The 20,145-nt window shown below is 44.0% G+C and overlaps 1 protein-coding gene across 4 annotated transcripts in view; it reads right to left on the reverse strand.

Annotated features, from left to right (window-relative positions):
* Positions 1 to 9,470: 9,470 nt before the first annotated feature.
* The window catches only part of sh3glb2a (SH3-domain GRB2-like endophilin B2a), a 29,588-nt gene continuing 18,913 nt past the window's right edge, over positions 9,471 to 20,145 (reverse strand). For all 4 annotated transcript variants that reach the window (XM_015971834.3, XM_015971833.3, XM_015971832.3 and 1 more), the window contains 2 exons: positions 14,341 to 14,542; positions 9,471 to 9,951 (listed from right to left, as the gene is read on the reverse strand). In XM_015971834.3, coding sequence (XP_015827320.1) covers positions 9,844 to 9,951; positions 14,341 to 14,542 — 310 coding nt within the window. In that variant the 3' untranslated portion in view covers positions 9,471 to 9,843. The remainder of the gene's footprint in view (positions 9,952 to 14,340; positions 14,543 to 20,145) is intronic.

A 20,145-nucleotide genomic window follows, 5' to 3' on the forward strand; every position in this document is an offset into this window, starting at 1 on the left:
ACTTCACAATCACAAGCCCTATTGTGAATCTGGTTCTGTTATAGTCTGACCCGGTTCTGTTAGCAGCTTAACTCCTTTGTAAACAACACACTTGATTTTTTAATGAAAACAACGTTAAAAACTTACACCTCCAAAGTTATTTATGAAACAAAAAACATAAAAATAAAACTTGATTCTGTTATTCTAGCTTCAATTATTATTTAGATGTTGTAAGTCTTATTTATATGTCTACATGTTGTTTGTTTGGTGTCTGTAGTCACAATTAGTAAAACTCGCCTAAACTCCAATGTCACACATAAACCAATTCACCAAAGATGGTTGAACTTCCTCCATTCAGAAAACTGCTTCCTGTTTAAGGCCCAATCTAAATACTCGCACTGCGCCCTGCGGACTTCAGCAAAGTGCACTTGGAGAAAGTGCGCAGTGGGGTTCGAGTGCGTAGTACACAAGTTGCAAATAGTTGTAGAATTGCGACAGGGAGCATTGCATCATCGATCGCAACGCATGTCGGGATGCTGGTCGCTGTGAAACTTTTTTCAAAAACCTCTATTAACAACTTTAAAACAAACAATAAAGCAATTATTTGAAATAAATTTAATGCTTTGTCGAAAACATTCAGAGCACAAACTAATCGTCCTAAAATGATCTAATTTCATTAGAAATGACATATTTTCAGAAAAAGAACTTGATTCTTTTCTCCTGCAGCAATGACTTGTGGGTAATTCCCTTGCTTGAGGTCCACATCGCTGCAGCCTTGGGTGAAGTGCAGATTAAGGGTGCAATGGGGGCGTGGTCAATTTCTGCACTTGAGAATCGGGACAACCTACGCACTCGCACCCCTGGCCGGTGTAGCATCATGGAAGGTCCTCTGATTTGTGGCAAAGGTCACATCTACCCAGCTGGGTCAGGCTGGGTCAAACAGCACTTTTATATCCACAGATTAACCCAAGGAGCCACGATGTCTGCAAGATCATATCACCATATCTGCTGCTGTTCCATCCCAGGAAGAGGACACTTCAAGTCACATGATAATAATTAAATAATAATTAATGAAACTCATTGATTTTATTACTGTTTAACATAATCTCATAAGTGATCACTTGGTTCAGTATAAAGGTATTTTGATTACATGAAATGGACTATTATGCTTTGGGTATAATAATGATTAATAATAATTATAATAATGATTATGATGACAGTAAAAGATGTGTTCAGCAGAAGGTATGTTCACCTTATCCAGCTAACACAGAGTCCAGATAAACATAACTTCACACATGTTTTTGACGCAGGATCAAAGCTTTCTTCCTGAGAGAGTGGGAGTGTCCTGGAGCTTGGTAAAACTAACCATCCCCAGCTTCAGAACCAGTTATTGAACCAACGCCACGGAGAAAGGGGAACGGCCGTCCCTGAATCTCCACCTGCTGTTCAGTCACGCCGACTGGAATAGCCAAAGAATAAACGACTGTAACCAGCTAATGAAGACTCTACCCAGAGTCATTGATTTCTGAGTTGAGTTAAAAGACGAAAAACTCCTTCAGAGTTACGGATCTTGAGACGCAAATCGTTACACCAGTCGAGTGACCCAAGGAGACATCTCAGGACTGATTTGGTCGCATAAAGGTTCTTCTACCAACCTCGTGCCTGGAGGAAACCATCTCCACCTGGACACTTCAGATCCGAAGGAGGGTCTTCTATATGGGTGAGGTAGACTTGGACAGATTGCGTCTGATGCTGTTTTCTCTCTAAATAACTCAGTTAGCCTCAAAACATCATCTTCATCCAGACCGCTTCCAACTCTCTGGGGAAAGAAACCTTCTCATAACTTCATCCACGCATCCAAACTCGTATTTTCCATTTAGCTTCCATTCAGGCACAGGTTTGCTTTTAAAACAAGTTTAATATCAAAGCTGTTGAAAATTGTCATTAAATTGTCATTTCAAATCTCTAAGTTTGAAATTGTTAGTAATAAAATTTCTTCATTTTTAAACTTGCCTCCTTATTGAAACGGAACACAGAAAAGGTATAACATTTCTGGTTATTTGAAAGTAAAGATCCTAGTTTCTGATGTAAAATAACTTTTGCTATTAAATTTAATTATCTAAATTAAACATTAATCTCTGGATTAAAATTAGATCAAACAGGTTGATGTATGAACTTAGATCGATACAAGTATCCGGGATATTTATATATGATCTAAGGCCCTGTCCACACGTAGCCGGGGATCTGCCAAAACTTAGATATTTTTCTACGTTTTGGCCTGTCATCCACACGAAAATTGAGTTTTTTCACATGAAAACGGATCTTTTTAAAAACTCCGGCCAAAGTGAAGACCTGCGTTTTCTCCGTTTTGGGTGTCTGCGTGTGGACAGACAAAACCGGAGTTTTAAGGTCTGCAACGTCACTTTCCGCGACAAAAAAAATGCTGACATCACGTGTGCGACCTGTGTTTGCACTAGCCGACAGCATGGATGCCCTCAGAGCTGCGCTCGCTTTATCAATTGTCCAAGCGCTTTTTGCTTGTTTGTTTTTGCAAGCGGAATTACTGCTCCTTGCAGAAGACCACAGACGAAGGACGAGGTTAAGAACGGGGGAAGTACTGCCGCCTACAGGTCTGGCATGTCCTTAACAACGTATTTATCCGGGTACGTGTGGACAGAGTTTTTTTTTTAAATGAGGTGGTGTGGATGCAAGTATTTGGAGGGGCGGATATTCGTTTTTTTAAAAACCGGCTACGTGTGGACTAGGCCTTAGCCTCATAGGTTAATCTGATTGGTCATTTTTCGGAATCTCCACTGAATAACAACAGAGGCGATTTCAGTGTGCAGATTTAACTCTACACCAGGAACGCGCAATTGAACGGAGCCAGTGCGAGTACTGAGACTGGGCCTATGTCTTCAGCACTATGCCCACAAAACCAACATGGAGTCTGCTCCTCTTTGATGTCTGTAGTTTTAGACACTTTTTTAAGGAGTGTGTGGCCAATCAGGATATTTCACCTTCTACGGGTGCCTGATGGGTCCAATGTGAGACACCTATGGTATCTGCCTCCAGATATCATGGCATCAAAATCTACTCTAAAAGTATGGTGCTGCATCTGTGTTAGAATGATTAAACCTCTGTTTACACACACACACACACACACACACACACACACACACACACACACACACACACACACACACACACACTTCATATTTTTTATTAGAGATAAAATAGAAAATTGGATAAAATTCTTCCCTAATTGTTACAACACAATCATTTTAATCCAGTCCTAACAGTGTTATAATAATTCTAACCATTGGACACTGCAAGGTGTGTTAACATGGCTGGCGCCAGTTTCATCATTCTGAACAGGAAACTATTTATGACTGAATCATAAGTATTTTAAAGATGCTGACTTACCAGTTTGAAGCTGTATAGAAGTATAGAAGTGTCACTGTGAGAGTTTATGCCCACGTTTTGCTAAAATGCACCGCAACATTCACAACATAACAGGCTTTCATAATCACTCATTCCATCTGGACTAATGGTCTTGGTACTGGTCCAGGATCACCTAGGGGTGTAGTTTCACCTCCTTCTGTACACCTCCAAAGGTGAAAGTCAAGAGGAAAACAATAACTAACTGGAAGTTGGAGACTGGAGCTGCTTCTGGCTGAAGACGCCCTGCGTGAGTCAGAGTCCTACGACAAAAGAATTTTTATTCCAGATACACTAAAAACAATAACAACTTGGATTAAATCACTAAACTAAAATCATTAAACCTCTTGTGCATAAGAATTTGACAGTAAAATAATCACAAAACAATCTAATGTTGAAATCGTTTTGGATACATTGAAACAGTTTTCCTTGAGCCCGCTGGAGAGTTGTCAGTTTTTTCTGCTCAAAATGGTCAAAGACGGACATAGTTGCCGTTTTCAATCCGTGAGCCTTCGAGATCACGTCTGTGCAGAGCCAACGCTGCAGCACCAGCATTTGTGATACGACACCAGCAAAAAGCTGCTAAGTTGTTTAAAGAACCAAAGCCAGTAAACAGGAGCAACCAAGAAGTTGGGGGCCGCAGTAGCTCAGGTGGTGAAGCGGGTTGCCTCATGGTCATGGGTTCGATTCCAGCTCCCGCCAGGGGTATCCTGCTGTTGTGTCCTTGGGCAAGACACTTCACCCAACTTGCCTGTGTTAGTGGTGGTCAGAGGGGCCAACGGCACCAAATGGCAGCCTCGCCTCTGTCAGACCTCCCCAGGGCGGCTGTGGCTACAAGTAGCTTACCATCACTAGCAGTGTGTGAATGTGAGAGTGTGTGAAAGTGTCTTTGGGTGTCTAGAAAAGTGCTATATAAGTTCAATGCATTATTATTATTAAGAAGTTGTGTCTTCTACTCTAAGAAGCCTCAACGTCTTTTTTGTTTTGCGTTAATGTCAGGTGAAGCCGGCTTGAGGCTACTGCGAACTAGCAACATCAATGGTTAGTTATAAGCCAATCGGCTTTAAAAATATGTCAGTCTACATTTTAGATAGATTTACCAACAACTCCATGATACAGTATATATGTGTGGGGTGAATAATGAGCGAGGGGCCATTCCCATCCTCAAAAATTAAACCCAACACAGAAGTGACAAACATTGCAGTTCCCTACTCATCCACTAGGGGCTGGCTTCAAAAAAGAGAAAAATTCCATGTTTAAAATGCCAGTTTAACAGCATAAAAAACAAGTTTATAGCCTGATACAGGAACACATTTTAGGTTTATCTAGTTTACAGTCTTGACAACTCTGAGGGGAGTGAAGTTTTTTGTAACTCTTCTGTTTGAAATTATGACTAATTAGATTTTGATGGACAGGTAGAATGAGAGTCAGAGCTAACGCTAGCAGCTAGTTCCAGGGAAGGCCTCAGCCTCAGTCTCACATTAATAGATGTTCGGCCATTTCGACTCTCTGAACTTGACCATCAGTTGCGTCCTCCGTGTGTCCATGTTCTGATGTTAATCGTGCAATTATTGGACAAAGAAGGCTAGCTGTGTTACTGACTGAATTAACAGACCATCCAAGAAGTCACTGTGCTATTTTAAACAGTAAATTACATTCTTGTACTTTTATTTGCTGGTTGAATGAAATATCAGTTTAATAAAATGCTGTATTTAACATTAAACTGCTGGATAAAAATGGGTTGAATATTACGTGTGGGAAGGGCTCAGACCCGTCGCCATGGCAGCATGCCCCCCCCCCCCCCCCCCAAACACACACACAAAGTGCTTGTGCTTCCCCCCAACTGGAGGCCCAGATCTGTAAAAACTTTATTTTAACCCATCCATCCATTTTCATCCGCTTATCCGGAGTCGGGTCACGGGGGCAGTAGCCTAAGGCGAGAGGCCCAGACTTCCCTCTCCCCAGCCACTTGGGCTACCTCCTCCGGGGGAATCCCAAGGCGTTCCCTGGCCAGGTGAGAGACATAGTCCCTCCACCGTGACCTTTAGGCCTCCTCCCGGTTGGACGTGCCTGGAAAACCTCACCAGGGAGGCGTCCAGGAGGCATCCTGACCAGATGCCCGAGCCACCACAACTGGCTCCTCTCGATGCGGAGGAGCAGCGGGTTTACTCTGAGCCCCTCCCGAATGACCGAGCTTCTAACCCTATCTCTAAGGGAGAGCCCAGCCACTCTTCGGAGAAAACTCATTTTGGCCACTTGTATCCGCAATCTCGTTCTTTCGGTCCACTACTCAAAGCTCATGACCACTGGTGAGGCTAGGAAAGTAGATCGACCGGTAAATCGAGAGCTTCGCCTTCTGACTCAGCTCTCTCTTTACCACGACAGACCTGTACAACGCCCGCAGCACTGCAGATGCAGCACCAATCCGCCTATCGATCTCACGCTCCAGTTTTCCCTCACTCATGAACAAGACCCTGAGATACTTAAACTCCTCCACTTGGGGCAGGACCTCATCCCTTGACCCGGAGAAGGCATTCTACCCTTTTCCGAATGAAGACCATGGTCTCAGATTTAGAGGAGCTGATTCTCATCCCAGCTGCTTCACACTCAGCTGCGAACCGCTCCAGCGAAAGCTGAAGATCATGTTCTGATGAAGCCAACAGGACCACATCATCCGCAAAAAGCAGTGGCCTGATCCTCAGGCCACCAAAACGGATGCCCTCCACACCTTGGCTGCGCCTAGAAATCCTGTCCATAAAGGTTATGAACAGAATCGTAACAAAAGGCAGCCTTGGCAGAGTCCAACTCTCACTGGGAATGAGCCCGACTTACTGCCGGCAATGCGGACCAAGCTCTGACACCAGTCATACAGGGACCTAACAGCCCGTATCAGAGGGCCTGGTACCCCATACTCCCGGAGGACCCCCCACAGGGCCCCCCGAGGGACGCGGTCAAACGCCTTCTCCAAATCCACAAAACACATGTAGACTGGTTGGGCAAATTCCCACTCACCCTCCAGGACCCCCCTAAGGGTATACAGCTGGTCCAGTGTTCCACGGCCAGGACGAAAACCACATTGCTCCTCCTGAATCTGAGGTTCAACAATCCGACGGACCCTCCTCTCCAGAACCCCTGAATAGACCTTACCAGGAAGGCTCAAGAGAGTGATCACCCTGTAGTTGGAACACACCCTGCGGTCCCCCCCTTTAAATAAGGGGACCACCACCCCGGTCTGCCAGTCCAGTGGGACTGCCCCCGCTGTCCACGCGATATTGCAGAGCCGCGTCAGCCAACACAGGCCCACAACATCCAGAGCCTAAAGGAACTCCGGGCGGATCTCATCCACCCCTGGAGCCTTGCCACAAAGGAGCTTTTTAACCACCTCAGTGACCTCAGCACCAGCGATTTGAGAGGCCAACTCAAAGTCCCCAGACTCTGCTTCCTCACTGGAAGACGTGTCGGTGGGATTGAGGAGGTCTTCGAAGTATTCTGCCCACCGATCCACAACGTCCTGAGTAGAGGTCAGCAGCACACCGTCCCCATTATAGATAGTGTTGGTAGTGCACTGCTTTCCCCCCTGAGGTGCAAGATGGTGGACCAGAATCTCTTCGAAGCCGTACGGAACACTTGCTTCATGGTCTCACCGAACTCCTCCCATGCCTGGGTTTTTGCCTTGGCAACCACCCGAGCCGCGTTCCGCTTGGACTGCCGGTTTCCGTCAGCTGCCTCTGGAGTCCCACAGGTCAAAAAGACCTGATAGGACTCTTTCTTCAGCTTGACAGCATCCCTAACCACCGGTGTCCACCAGCAGGTTCGGGGGTTGCCACCACGACAGGCACCGACGATCCTGCGACCACAGCTCCGGTCGGCTACCTCAACAATGGAGGCACGGAACAGGGTCCATTCAGACTCAATGTCCCCCGCCTCCCCTGGAACATTTTGGAAGTTCTGTCGTAGGTGGGAATTGAAGCTCCGTCTGACAGGAGACTCTGCCAGACGTTCCCAGCAGACCCTCACAACACAATTGGGCCTGCCTGGTCTGACCGGCATCCTCCCCCACCGTCTGAGCCAACTCACCACCAGGTGACAGCTCCGCCCCTCTCTTCACCCGAGTGACCAAGACATGCAGCCGCAGGTCAGATGAAACAACAACAAAGTCAATCATCGAGCTGCGGTCTAAGGTATCCTGGTGCCAAGAGCACAAATGGACACTTTTATGTCTGAACATGGTGTGTTCATTATGGACAATCCATGACTGGCACAGAAGTCCAATAAAAAACACAGCTCAAATTCAGATCGGAGGCCATTGCTCCCAACCACACCTCTCCAGGTCTCACTGTCGTTGCCCATGTGAGTGTTAAAGTCTCCCAGCAGAACGAGGGAGTCACCGGAAGGATCGCTTTCCAGCACCCCCTCCAAGGTCTCCAAAAAGGCTGGGTAGCCTGAACTGCAGTTTGGTGCATAAGCACAGACCACAGTCAGAACCCGTCCCCCCACACGTATCTCTCTGCCTCCTGCTCAGCCTCTGACCCAATCATTTCCTACACAGTAGCCAGACGTGTGTCACCTCTCTTTCTCCTTCCTGGAAAAACCACATGGAGGGTGGAGATAGAATTCACACACAAGTGTCATATAATACACTGTTTGTTATAATTCAGAACGACTCATTAAAGGAAGTAAAACGCCAAGATTGACTCATTATTTACTTCACATATACATTATACTGTAATACCAAGTTGTTGGTAATTGAAAAAGTAGATTGAGATATTTTTAGAGCTGAATATTTGCTTTTAATTCACAGTTAGCATAGTTAGCTCAACGTTAGCCTCTAGCCTGCTTCACCCGACAGAGTAAAACAAAAAGATGTCAGTGCAAGAAACAACTTCTGGGTCGCTCCTGTTTACCGACTTTGGTTCTTTAAACAACTCTGTAGTTTCACGCTTGCCAGTGTCAAATTACAAAAACTGGCGCTGCGGTGCTAACTCGGCAGAGACTGGCAACCTCACTGGCTCACTGATTGCAAACAGCAATTATATCCTTCTTTGTAGCATTTGTTTTAAAGAAGAAAAACTGACCACCCCCCAGCCGGCATTGAAACCTGTTTCAATGTAACATTCCTTCCAACATGACTGAGACAGACTGTTTTGATAGTAAAATCCTTACATATTGTTCCTTTAAACGTCTGCTTTTAACCAACGAGGCTCTACGTGGTCTAGGTCCCACATACCTTTCTGGCATCCTGCATACCATCAACCTTCTATGGCTCTGTGATCTCAGGGTGTTGGTCTGTTTAGAATCTCGAAGACCAACAGAAAAACTACCGTGGAACGTAAGTTTACTTTCCATGCCCCATTCTTATGGAATGGATTACAAGACATCTGTTCTACTGAGGTTTTAGTGAAGCTCAAGAATCATTCATTCACCCAGTTGTACGAGTTCTTAATGCTCTCTCTTCATCTGTAGCTTAATAGTCATTTTATCTCATTACTGACTCTACTTCATTTTATTGTTTATGTGGCAGTGTGAGCGTCCTGTCACAGTATCCCGATTGATAATGCACCCTGGCTACCTGGCCAAGGGGATGTCCTTTTGGCTGACTGGTTAACACGCGTGACTCTCACCCGGGAGTCTGGGGATCCAATCCCGCCCGTGCCCTCGTTTCTCCACCTTGCCACATTTAGAAGCCATACTGTTTTATTCAGTACTGTCTTTTTCATTTGCATAATTTATTTTTTTATTTGCTCACCATTTTATTTTGATTGAACGTGTTTAATAGTTATTAATGCTGAGGAGATGTGGCAGCCATCTTGGTTTAAGGTTGACCAATCAGCTTTTCATCCAGTGATAATTGAGAATGCAGCTAAAATCTGTTCATTTCTCCCCCTTTGTTGACCTTTTAGTGTTGGATGTTACGGACTAGAATTTTTCTAACTGATGTGTCAAAATGATGTCATGTGCTGAAAAATCGGTTCAACCCATTCTAGTTTTTGAACTTTTTGTTTTTGCAGTCACCTTTCCTCTAAACCCGAGGAACATGAAAGAGTTTCATGAGCTAAGCTCTCCAGATGTCCCTTTATTCAGACACAAAAATACAAGCTCACATTTGCAGCAGGATTAAAATCAGAGACATGGTTCTGTTCTGGCAACATAGTTTTGGAGACAAATTCCAAATAATAAAAACATGAAAATAAATAAATAAATGAATGAACCCTAACATCTGAGACAAAAGGCAACATATGTGACAACATGAGCAGAAATAACTTAAGTGGTGTAAAAGGAATGTGATCCTGGTCTTCCTGTCACTGCTCCTCTCCCTGTTTGCCGGAAACAAATGTGGAAAATCCAGCTGCTGATAATGGTTCCTGTTAGTGTTTCAGAGAAAGTTCTCCAGCTGGTGTCAGCTCATGCACATGCAGTTGGTTGTCTCTAACTGAGAAGCTCCAGGTACGTCACAGGCACTTTCCCCTTCTGGTTTCCTCTCTCTCCAACCAGCCAGTCTGAGTCCATTCCCGGTACGGTGTAAACGGTGATCAGCTGGAACACACAAAACACATTTAATGTAGGTGCAAATGGTTCAAGTTCAGAAGGGAAACTGTGTGTGTGTGTGTGTGTGTGTGTGTGTGTGTGTGTGTGTGTGTTATCGCTGCTGTTCAGGCAGAAGTGATGTCTCCATGGCTTGAGTGTGAATTAAGAGGCCAGAGGGTGTGGAGGGTCACTGATGACAGGATTTAGCTTCTAAATGTTCTCCATACTTATAGTAGAGCAACCCCTGGTAGCTCACCACCTGCTCAGAAGAAACGCCAAACCAACTTCCTAAAAGGACCTACAAAGACAACGGTCTTCTACTTTCTTATTAATTTGACGACTTGTTGAAGAATTGGATTGGGATGCAAAAAATGTGATCAGAACTAGTGATGCACCGATATGAAATCTTTGGGCCAGTACCGATATTAATATCACTGTTGTGGCCGATAACCGATACACCGACATTAATGCTTGTAAAATCAGAAGATTTTATATAGAATGAAAATTATTAAAGCTGAATTTACGTTATTAATTACACACACACACACACACACACACACACACACACACACACACATTTACACTTCTGAGGTGATTACAATCACTGTCACGACTAAACAAATAGACATCACCCCCTCACCCTCTGAAACCGATAAATGGAAACAAGAAAAATATTGGTTGTTAATATCGGCCTAGCTTTATTTACTGGACCGATATTGATGCCGATATATCGTGCATCTCTGATCAGAACACAATCAAAAATGTTATCTTGCAAAATTCCCTAAAGCAGGGACAAAGTAAACAAAAACATTTGAAATGTGCCTAAGGATGAGTTTTGTTCCTGCTCTTCCAAGGCTACTTTAAACATCCAGCTCCCGCTGAATTTATGGCTTTTAACTATTAGATATCAACCTGCAAACCCTTTAATTAACAAAAATAAATAATATTAATACCTGATGGACAAATACTTTTTGGACTTTGTGTTTCTGCTAGAAAAAAATAGCCGACACCTTTATTTTCAATTATGCCTGATGAGAATACGATCTGGACAAGGATCAATTAAATTGCCGTTAGGTGAAATAGGAATCACAAGCAGGTTTGGTTGTTGATTAAATGGTAAATGGTTTGCCATCGAAGACTCAGGTCATGCTTGGGCGCACCAGGAACCACGAGGGGCTTCCTTAAATTGCTGGTGTGTCCATGTTTAGAACACAGATGTCACATTTAGCTCTGCTGCGGTTTACTTTCACAAGATGCAGCCAAATGTTCAATAATGGGTATTTACTTAGTCCTGTAAAGAAAGCTTGTGAGGAGTGAGTGAGTGAGTGAGTGAGTGAGTGAGTGAGTGAGTGAGTGAGTGAGTGAGTGGCCTATACGCTTTTTCACAAGACCTCCAACTATAGTGAAAACGAAAGTAAACAGGGGCATACGTTGGCTTTTGTTAACAGAACCAGCTGAGATGGCAGACTGGAGCGATGCAGAGCTCCAGGAGCTTCTCTCCGTTAGAGCTGGAGCTCAGATCACCACACAGTTCACACGGACTGTGGTGGACTGACACCTTTAGGGGTGGCTTGTCAAAAATTCTAAGGAGCTTAATCGCGATAAAAAGCAAGTTATATTTAAACTAAAGGGAAGTCTGTGACAGTGCAGAGACCACGCCCACACCCTTTTACACCCATTACTTTATTTTGCAAGAGGGACGTGTTTGTGCCACATTACCGCCACAGTCTGATCACTTCTAGTGACCTAAGGCTTCACGATGCCGGCTCAGCTTTGCAGCAAACAGGCAGCATTGTTTAATAAAAGAGGCTTTGTCTCCCGTGTGTCTCAGTAGCAGGAAGAAATGGGCTTTTCTGCCCATAACGGGGACTTTGTAAAGAAGTACCAAAATTAAGATACAAAAGATATTTCTTGCTGTTTTCTTGGCCCTACGTCTGTCTTAATTATCTTACAGAAGGACCTGCTGGATCCCAGTCCCACAGCAGGGCTCTGGCTCTCACAGACGCCACTAGCTTACCAGCCTCGCGCTTAAGTGGGGCTGCTCCATAGCAAAGCCGGAGGACACTGCTGGTACAGCGGCTGGTCTCTAAATTAGGTGGAGTCAGCTGCTCACACCAGTGTCACAGAAAGGAGCTTGTTACGGTTGCCAGTCTGGCCAGGGAAGAGCAGTAGCCAGGATCACCCAGCTCTGGTGAAACAGCCCGACACCGCCCCTCCTCCACCTCTCTCCGGGCTGCTGAGGAGCAGCTGAGCAGAATCTTCCTTGATCGCCAACACCTGCATAAAAAGGCTGTGCCTTCAGCAGAGCAGGGGTTCTGCTGTCCTCCTGGTTTGGTTTGGTTTCAACCCCTTTCGTTTAGATTTATGTGGATGAGTTTTAAACTTGTTTAGTTTTTAACTCTTAGGTGAGAAGTTTTGGATGATCCAGTGGGATCTTTTTGCTGTTTGGTTTTAACTGTTTGTGGCAATTTTACTGACCTCGGTTTTAAACACCTTTCGTTGTGGTGAAGCTTTTAAAATAAGCTTTACCAGGTGTTTTAGTCAGTGGATTGTTTTGGAACTTTTATCAACTTCAGGATTTTATAACACCTTTTGTTCGGTTCAGCTTTTAATACAAGGTTTAACCAAGATTTTTATAATTTGCTGTGTACTGTTAATCTTTTTCAGAGTTTTAGAGTTCTGTTTGTTTTGCATTATTTTTATAATGCACCGTCGTCATCTGTCTGCACGTTTTAAAACCTTTTTGTTACAATAAAACCTTTTAATATCCACTGTCCAGTCTTATCTTACCCCCATCCTTCACTTTTTAACAACACCTGTCGGGGACGTAACAGCGCTGACCCGCTCAGAGTGGCAGCAACCATGTCCGTTAAAAGCTAAATGATCGCTGTCTAGTTTATGTTAATAAAAATAACAAATTGTTTTTTCATCAAATTATCCAGGTGGAGCTTATATACAAAACTGTGCAGTTTGGTTATCAAGCTTTTTCAAGGACCTAATACACAAATCAAGCCCTTTCCATACCTTGAAAACACGTAATGGAAATTCAAACATTTTCAAGGCCTTCAAACACCCGTACAGACCCTGTAACATGTCGCGCCAGTCTGAAACCGAATCTCCCCGTCCTCTAGACTAGAACAGTGGCTACCGAACCAGGGTCGCCTCAGTTTGTCTGTGCTGAGGTTGTGAGGTTACCAAAATTATGTTTGTAAAAATTACATGTATAAAAACCCAATACAGGGTATCTGCAGGTTTAAGGGAGCCAAATTTAAGACTTTTTAAGACCTTTTTTAAGGCCACTTTGACCAAATTTAAGCTATAATTTCCGGCTATTGCCCGGAACCGGTGCTAACCACGTCGCGAACGTGGGATTAGCCATCCAGTAGCCATTAAACTCGCCCCTTCCCATGGCACAAGCTCCCACTAGCTTAACCAGCTAATGTGCTCATCTAAAAATAGCCCCCTTTCACAACCAACTGAATGTGTACGGTTCCGCTTACGCCAACATCGTACACAAAAAAAAGCTGAACACTAACTAGAAATTCACGAAAATTTTATAGTAATAAAATAATCTTGTTTATTGGGTCTTTGGTCATTTAAGACCTTTGTAAACTGTATTTAAGGATTATTTGTCATTTTTAAGGATTTTTAAGGCCTTAAATTTGGAAAAGCCAATTTAAGACTTTTTAAGGACCCGCGGATACCCTGCAATAGAACAATCCAGCGGTACTTAATAGGCGTCCCGTCCCGCTTTTTTAAACATAAAATTGAGTTAACTGCATCCACTGAATCAGTCATTACTGAAATATAAGTGAAAGTGTGCTCTGTCCACCTTTACCCTGGAGTAAACCACCGGAGAAACATTCCAGGAGGATCTGCTCGTTTTAAATCTAGTCTCCACAACACCTCTACTTCGTTTTTGTCCAATGCTTAAACAGCCCAGGAGCTAAAAAAATGTGATGGCAACATCCCTACCCAACTACGTCCTTCACAGAGTCCTCCATATTTTCCCTCCTTTTCAGGGAGCTCATTTCTTTTTATTTTTTCCAATAATGTCTTAACGTGTGACCTGCAGTAAGAGGCTACAGCTGCAGAAACATTAGCTGTTAGCATGTCTGGCTGCTACCGTGTGGCTCTATTCCAGCTACATGATTGTTTCGGCATACAGCAACAGATGCTATTGGGTTTACATCATCATCATGTATCTCATATGTTTATGGAGGAAAAACCTTTTAGAGATTCCTATTGCTAAAGTTTCATCGCCTACATGACAAATTACACATTTCCACACAGAAACCAGACTTCAACCAGCAAACATCACACGGTTCATACTTTAGTGTACAGCAACAGGTTTCTGGTCCACTCGTTCTTTCCTGTATGCAGATGACAGGATCTCACCTCGTCAGCCAGCAGGGAGAGCTCACTCGAATCAGCTGCATCGTAGTCATATAGAACCTTGGCTTTGCGGGTTCCTGTCGCCGGTGCCTGAACTTCTTCAATCTTCAGTGGTTCTGCCTCCAGCGGGCTGCCGATGTCTTCTGCTGCAGAGCCTGGTGTCACCACGGAGTGAAGGGAGTTCAGTGCAAATGCATCGGGAAGTCTAAAGGACAGAGGCCAGACAGGATGCCCAACATTAAACACAACACTGAAACCCAGCGGGAGGAAAATCTATCAACACACCGTCAAGAATGAAAGGACACAACAGTCTAATCTCTCACTAGTGGGGTAGAAGTTCACAACTAAAAGGGTGGAAACACAGCTGCTGTCTCACACTCATGAAATCCGTCATAAAACGTGTATGTCTGATTTATAAACTGTGTACGACAAAGATAACCAAACTAGCATAAATGCCACCAGTAGATTTTTTATTTTTATTTTTATTTTATTTATTGAGAACCTCATTAGCTCACACCAGTGTGGAGCTATTCTTCCTGAGGTCTCTTTCAATTTCATTACAAATATTTTACAAAACACCCCCCCCCCCCCCCCCCCCCCCACACACACACACACCCAACAACAACAAACTCCAGGAGCTCATTATAATCATACCAGCTCAATTGCTATAATGATATACCAGTAAGTTACCACACACTTCAGCGTTCATGAAAAATCTAAATACAGGTGCTGGCCAGTAAATTAGAATATCATCAAAAGGTTGAAAATATTTCAGTAATTCCATTCAAAGCGTGAAACTTGTACATTATATTCATGCAATGCACACAGACCAATGTATTTCCGATGTTTATTACATTTAATTTTGATATTTATAGGTGACAACCAATGAAAACATCAAATCTGGTATCTCAGAAAATTAGAATATTCTAAAGGCCAATGAAAAAATGTTTGTTTCTCTAATGTTGGCCAACTGAAAAGAATGAACATGAAAAGAATGTGCATGTATAGCACTCAATACTTAGTCGGGGCTCCTTTTGCCTCAATAACTGCAGTAATGCGGCGTGGCATGGACTCGATCAGTCTGTGGCACTGCTCAGGTGTTATGAGAGCCCAGGCTGCTCTGATAGTCGTCTTCAGCTCCTCTGCATTGTTGGGTCTAGCGTATTGCATCCTCCGCTTCACAATACCCCATAGATTTTCTATGGGGTTAAGGTCAGGCGAGTTTGCTGGCCAATCAAGGACAGGGATACCATGGTCCTTGAACCAGGTGCTGGTGGTTTTGGCACTGTGTGCAGGTGCCAAGTCCTGTTGAAAGGTGAAGTCTGCATCCCCATAAAGTTGGTCAGCAGCAGGAAGCATGAAGTGCTCTAAAACTTCCTGGTAGACGGCTGCATTGACCCTGGACCTCAGGAAACAGAGTGGGCCAACACCGGCAGATGACATGGCACCCCACACCATCACTGACGGTGGAAACTTTACACTGGACCTCATGCAACGTGGATTCTGTGCTTCTCCGCTCTTCCTCCAGACTCTGGGTCCTTGATTTCCAAAGGAAATGCAGAACTTGCTTTCATCAGAAAACATAACTTTGGACAACTCAGCATCAGTCCAGTCCTTTTTGTCCTTGGCCCAGGCGAGACGCTTCTTGCGCTGTTTCTTGTTCAAGAGTGGCTTGACACACGGAATGCGACACCTGAATCCCATGTCTTTCATGGGTCTCCTCGTGGTGGTTCTTGAAGCGCTGACTCCAGCTGCAGTCCACTCTTTGTGGATCTCCCCCACATTTTTGAATGGGTTTGTCGTCACAATTCTCTGCAGGGTGCGGTTATCCCTAGAGCTTGTACACTTTTTTCTACCACATTTTTTCCGTCCCTTCGCCTGTCTGTTAATGTGCTTGGACACAGAGCTCTGCGAACAGCCAGCTTCTTTAGCAATCACCTTTTGTGTCTTGCCCTCCTTGTGCAAGGTGTCAATGATTGTCTTTTGGACAGCTGTTAAGTCAGAAGTCTTCCCCATGATTGTGGTGCCTTCAAAACAAGACTGAGGGACCTTTTAAAGGCCTTTGCAGGTGTTTTGAGTAAATCAGCTGATTAGAGTGGCAGCAGGTGTCTTCTATATTCAGCCTTTTCAGAATATTCTAATTTTTTGAGATACCAAATTTGGAGTTTTCATTAGTTGTCACTTATGAATATCAAATTTAAATGTAATGAACATTGGAAATACATTGGTCTGTGTGCATTGCATGAATATAATGTACATGTTTCACGTTTTGAATGGAATTACTGAAATATTTTCAACCTTTTGATGATATTCTAATTTACTGGCCAGCACCTGTAGGTGAAAACGGAGAGTTTACACAGAGCAATAAATAACTATATCCAAGAATCAAAAATCATATCTCATCACATCCATAACAAACAAAAATTATAGAAGCTGTCATATTAGTCACATTTACAATTCACTGTGCAAAATTTACTGTTGTGTGAACAAGAAAAGCTTTAACTTCTTTTGAAAACATCTTCTGTTGTTCTCTAATAACAAAAATCTCGGTATGGCATTCCATGCAACCATGGCTCTGTAATAAACCGCTCTTTGCCTTTGATTAGTTCTGCAGCGCGGTAGTGCGCACCTTATGTCACTTGTCTGTCTCGTCGTGTAATCAGGATTGTCTGAAAAAAATGATAATTTGTCATAAATTATTTTAGGTATTTTTGTAGTTATTATATTTTTTATAAATGTGATCAGTGAATACTTTAATCTACATTTCACTGTTAACCAGGCCAACCTATCGTGCATTATACTTACATTTGTTCTATAATTACAACCCTGAACAATTCGTGCAGCTTTATTTTGTGCCACTTACAACTTATTTAAATTCATTTCACTTGTATTGAGACTAAATAACTGGTGCATAATCTAAATGAGACAGTACTAATGTTTGAACTAAAGTTTTTATCTGCAAACGAGGAATAAATTTACAACAATATTCACTTTTTATCAATATAAATGGGGTCACCAAGGCAACCACCAACCACCCCAAGTCCTTAGAAGGGGATAGATTTAGTTGGATTTGTTCTGAGTGAGAGGCAGAGAGTCAGGGTGACTACATGTGGTACCAGGGCAGCCTAGGTTGCAGGTCAATGGCTGTTTTGTTATATGGGGACCTGCAGTCCTATATTTTGGATACCAGGGAGAAGAAAGGTGCAGAACTGTTAACTGCTCCCCACCTGGTGATACATTGGTCAGCAGGCAGGAGAAGACCCCTCATAGATCTGGTCCATGTTAGCAACAAGTCAGACCTGTTCCAGGTAAGGGTTGGACTCCATTAGCGCTAACTTTTGGCACTTACACATTAGCGTCGGCACGGGCCCGTATGGTACCGGAATTTGGTTTCGCACAAAGGTCAGATTTGCGTTTTCGGTGCCGAGGCGACTCTTTTTCTCAGACCTTCTCCCCAGCTGTCAGACTGGGACCGAGGCGACACTATTGACTGATTGGCCGACTGAACTTATGCCTACCGCCTCCGATCTGTGAGAAGAATGAGCCAGCGGGGGGGTCCCGCATGCGTGATTCATTTTCATGCTGGATGCTGTTGAGTAAACTTCTGTCTGTAGCACAGAGCTGCTGATCAGTGTGGGAACGGGAGAAGAGAATAGCTTTGTGTGTGTGTGTGTGTGTGTGTGTGTGTGTGTGTGTGTGTGTGTGTGTGCGTGCGTGTGCGTGTGTGTGTGTGTGTGTGCTCCTATTCTCCGCATTGGAGCTCTTGCCGTGGCGAACAGACAACTTCTCAGGGGAGGAATCAGTGTGTGTGTGTGGCACAAGATAATGAGGACACACACAGCAAATTAGTAAAATAATGTGGTTCAGAGTCTCCAAAAGCAACACAGCTCATGTCCGCCTTTTGTTTACCTTATGGAGCCGACTTTCCCGCGCGTATTAAGCACCGCCCACAGGCTCGGGGATTTCCACATTCCTGAGAAGTCCCTCGGATTTATATGTGAACACTACACCGCCTGTACCAGGTCAAACTCACGCCATCCAGCCCGACCAAACCCCGACCACGCAGACGCTAATGTGTAAGTGGCATTTGGTCACAGGGTGACTGTGGCAGAGGAGTAAAGTGCTCACCCCTAACCAGAAGGTTGCAGGTTTGCAGTTGTAGCCTGTTGCAGTCATTGTGTCCTTGGGGAAGACACTTCACTTCACCTACAGCATGCTGAGTGCAGCTGGGACGAGGATCAGCACCTCCAAATCCAACACCACAGTTCTTGACTGGAAAAGGACTGCTAACTACTGGTCCAGGTAGGGGTCCTACCCCCAGTGTAGGAGGTGAAGTATCCCTGGGTTTGGTTCATAAGTGAGGGGAGGGGGGAGCAGGAGGTCCACAGGCAGACCAGGGCTACATCTTTACCAGATCTGCTGTGGGGAGGAGGGAGCTAAGCCTGAAAAACAGCTCTCACAACTCAGTCTGGACAAACACACAGACGCTCTGCATCTTTCTGTAGCGTTTAGTCAGAACCAAATCACGTCTACAGATTTGTCCAGTGATCATTCTTCTGCCATAGGAGGTTGAAAGAGCTGGTCTGGTGTTTGCCTTTAGCCGAGTCAGCAAATCAGTCTACATGGTTCTCTTCTTTTTACCAGCATGCCTGGCCTCATTGAGCTGCTTTGTTTGGCTCCTCCCAACATGACGACGATCGGGCTTTGGTGATGTTTTCCTTCTGCATCTCCTTCCATCTGCAAATTCAGGGTTCATAAAACCTGATTTCCGTGAATGCCGTCGAGACGACAGCAAACAAGAGGCTCAGAGTGGAATGAGCATTCAGCTCACAGCTTTACCGCCCAGCTTCAGCACTTCTGTCTTTGGGTCTGACCCAAGTTGGTAAATGTAGGTCCTCCATCAGATTTGTGCCTCTTCTAGTGTCATTTTTAAAGATGTTTATTCACAGATTAATTATAAATTATAGTGTATGAGGTCTCGTTTCATATCACACAGTGACATTTGAAAAGTTTAGATTATTGTGCCCACTTATTTCAGTTATTTTTATGTTCCAGTCTATTTTAGTATTGTAGTCATTTACATTAAAATAACTGGGCTCTATTAAGAGGGAAACCCACTTTTCTTGCATATTTTTATGAAAAAGTTACAAAAGTTATTTTTCCTGCAAGTTGTTACTTTGATAATTTAGTAACTCTGTAAATCAGTTACTTTTTTGATAAAGTAATTAGTAACTATAACTAATTACTTTTCTAAAGTAACGTTTCTAAAACTGACTATAGGTGTGTTTCCAGTGCTGGAACTGCAGGGTAAATTTGCGGAAACGTCTCGACATGCACGTCTCCACTCGACTGGGCCGGCCAAACGGGCCGTTTTCCGGAACTTTCTGAGTACCTGATCAGGGGTTGGTACTCGGAATGGCACAACAGCTGAGAAGGCAGGGACATCGTATCTCCTGATTTCCATGTCACAGAATTAACCCTGAAGTTCTGACAGTGGAAACACTACGTAGACGAGCTTCATTAGTAGTCATCTCCAAATGCAGCCTCAGAAGTAGCACCGCATCATTCTCAACTCTTTTTCTAACTTCTACTGGATTCAGGTGAAAGTGGAGAATCAAGAGGCGCCTTTAGAGTTGGACACTAGGCTGAGAAATAACGGAGACCACCAACTACAACAGGACAGTCCGGATTTGTTTTCAATCACATCGTTCCGTCTGTGACCTGTTCAGATAGAAATGGGTTCAAGTCTCCAATGCAGTTCAGCCTGACTTCAGAGGAGAAGGTATCAGTGTGGGTCACCAGTGAGAG

Source organism: Nothobranchius furzeri, chromosome 17, assembly GCF_043380555.1.
Source record: "Nothobranchius furzeri strain GRZ-AD chromosome 17, NfurGRZ-RIMD1, whole genome shotgun sequence".
Classification (NCBI taxonomy): Eukaryota; Metazoa; Chordata; class Actinopteri; order Cyprinodontiformes; family Nothobranchiidae; genus Nothobranchius; species Nothobranchius furzeri.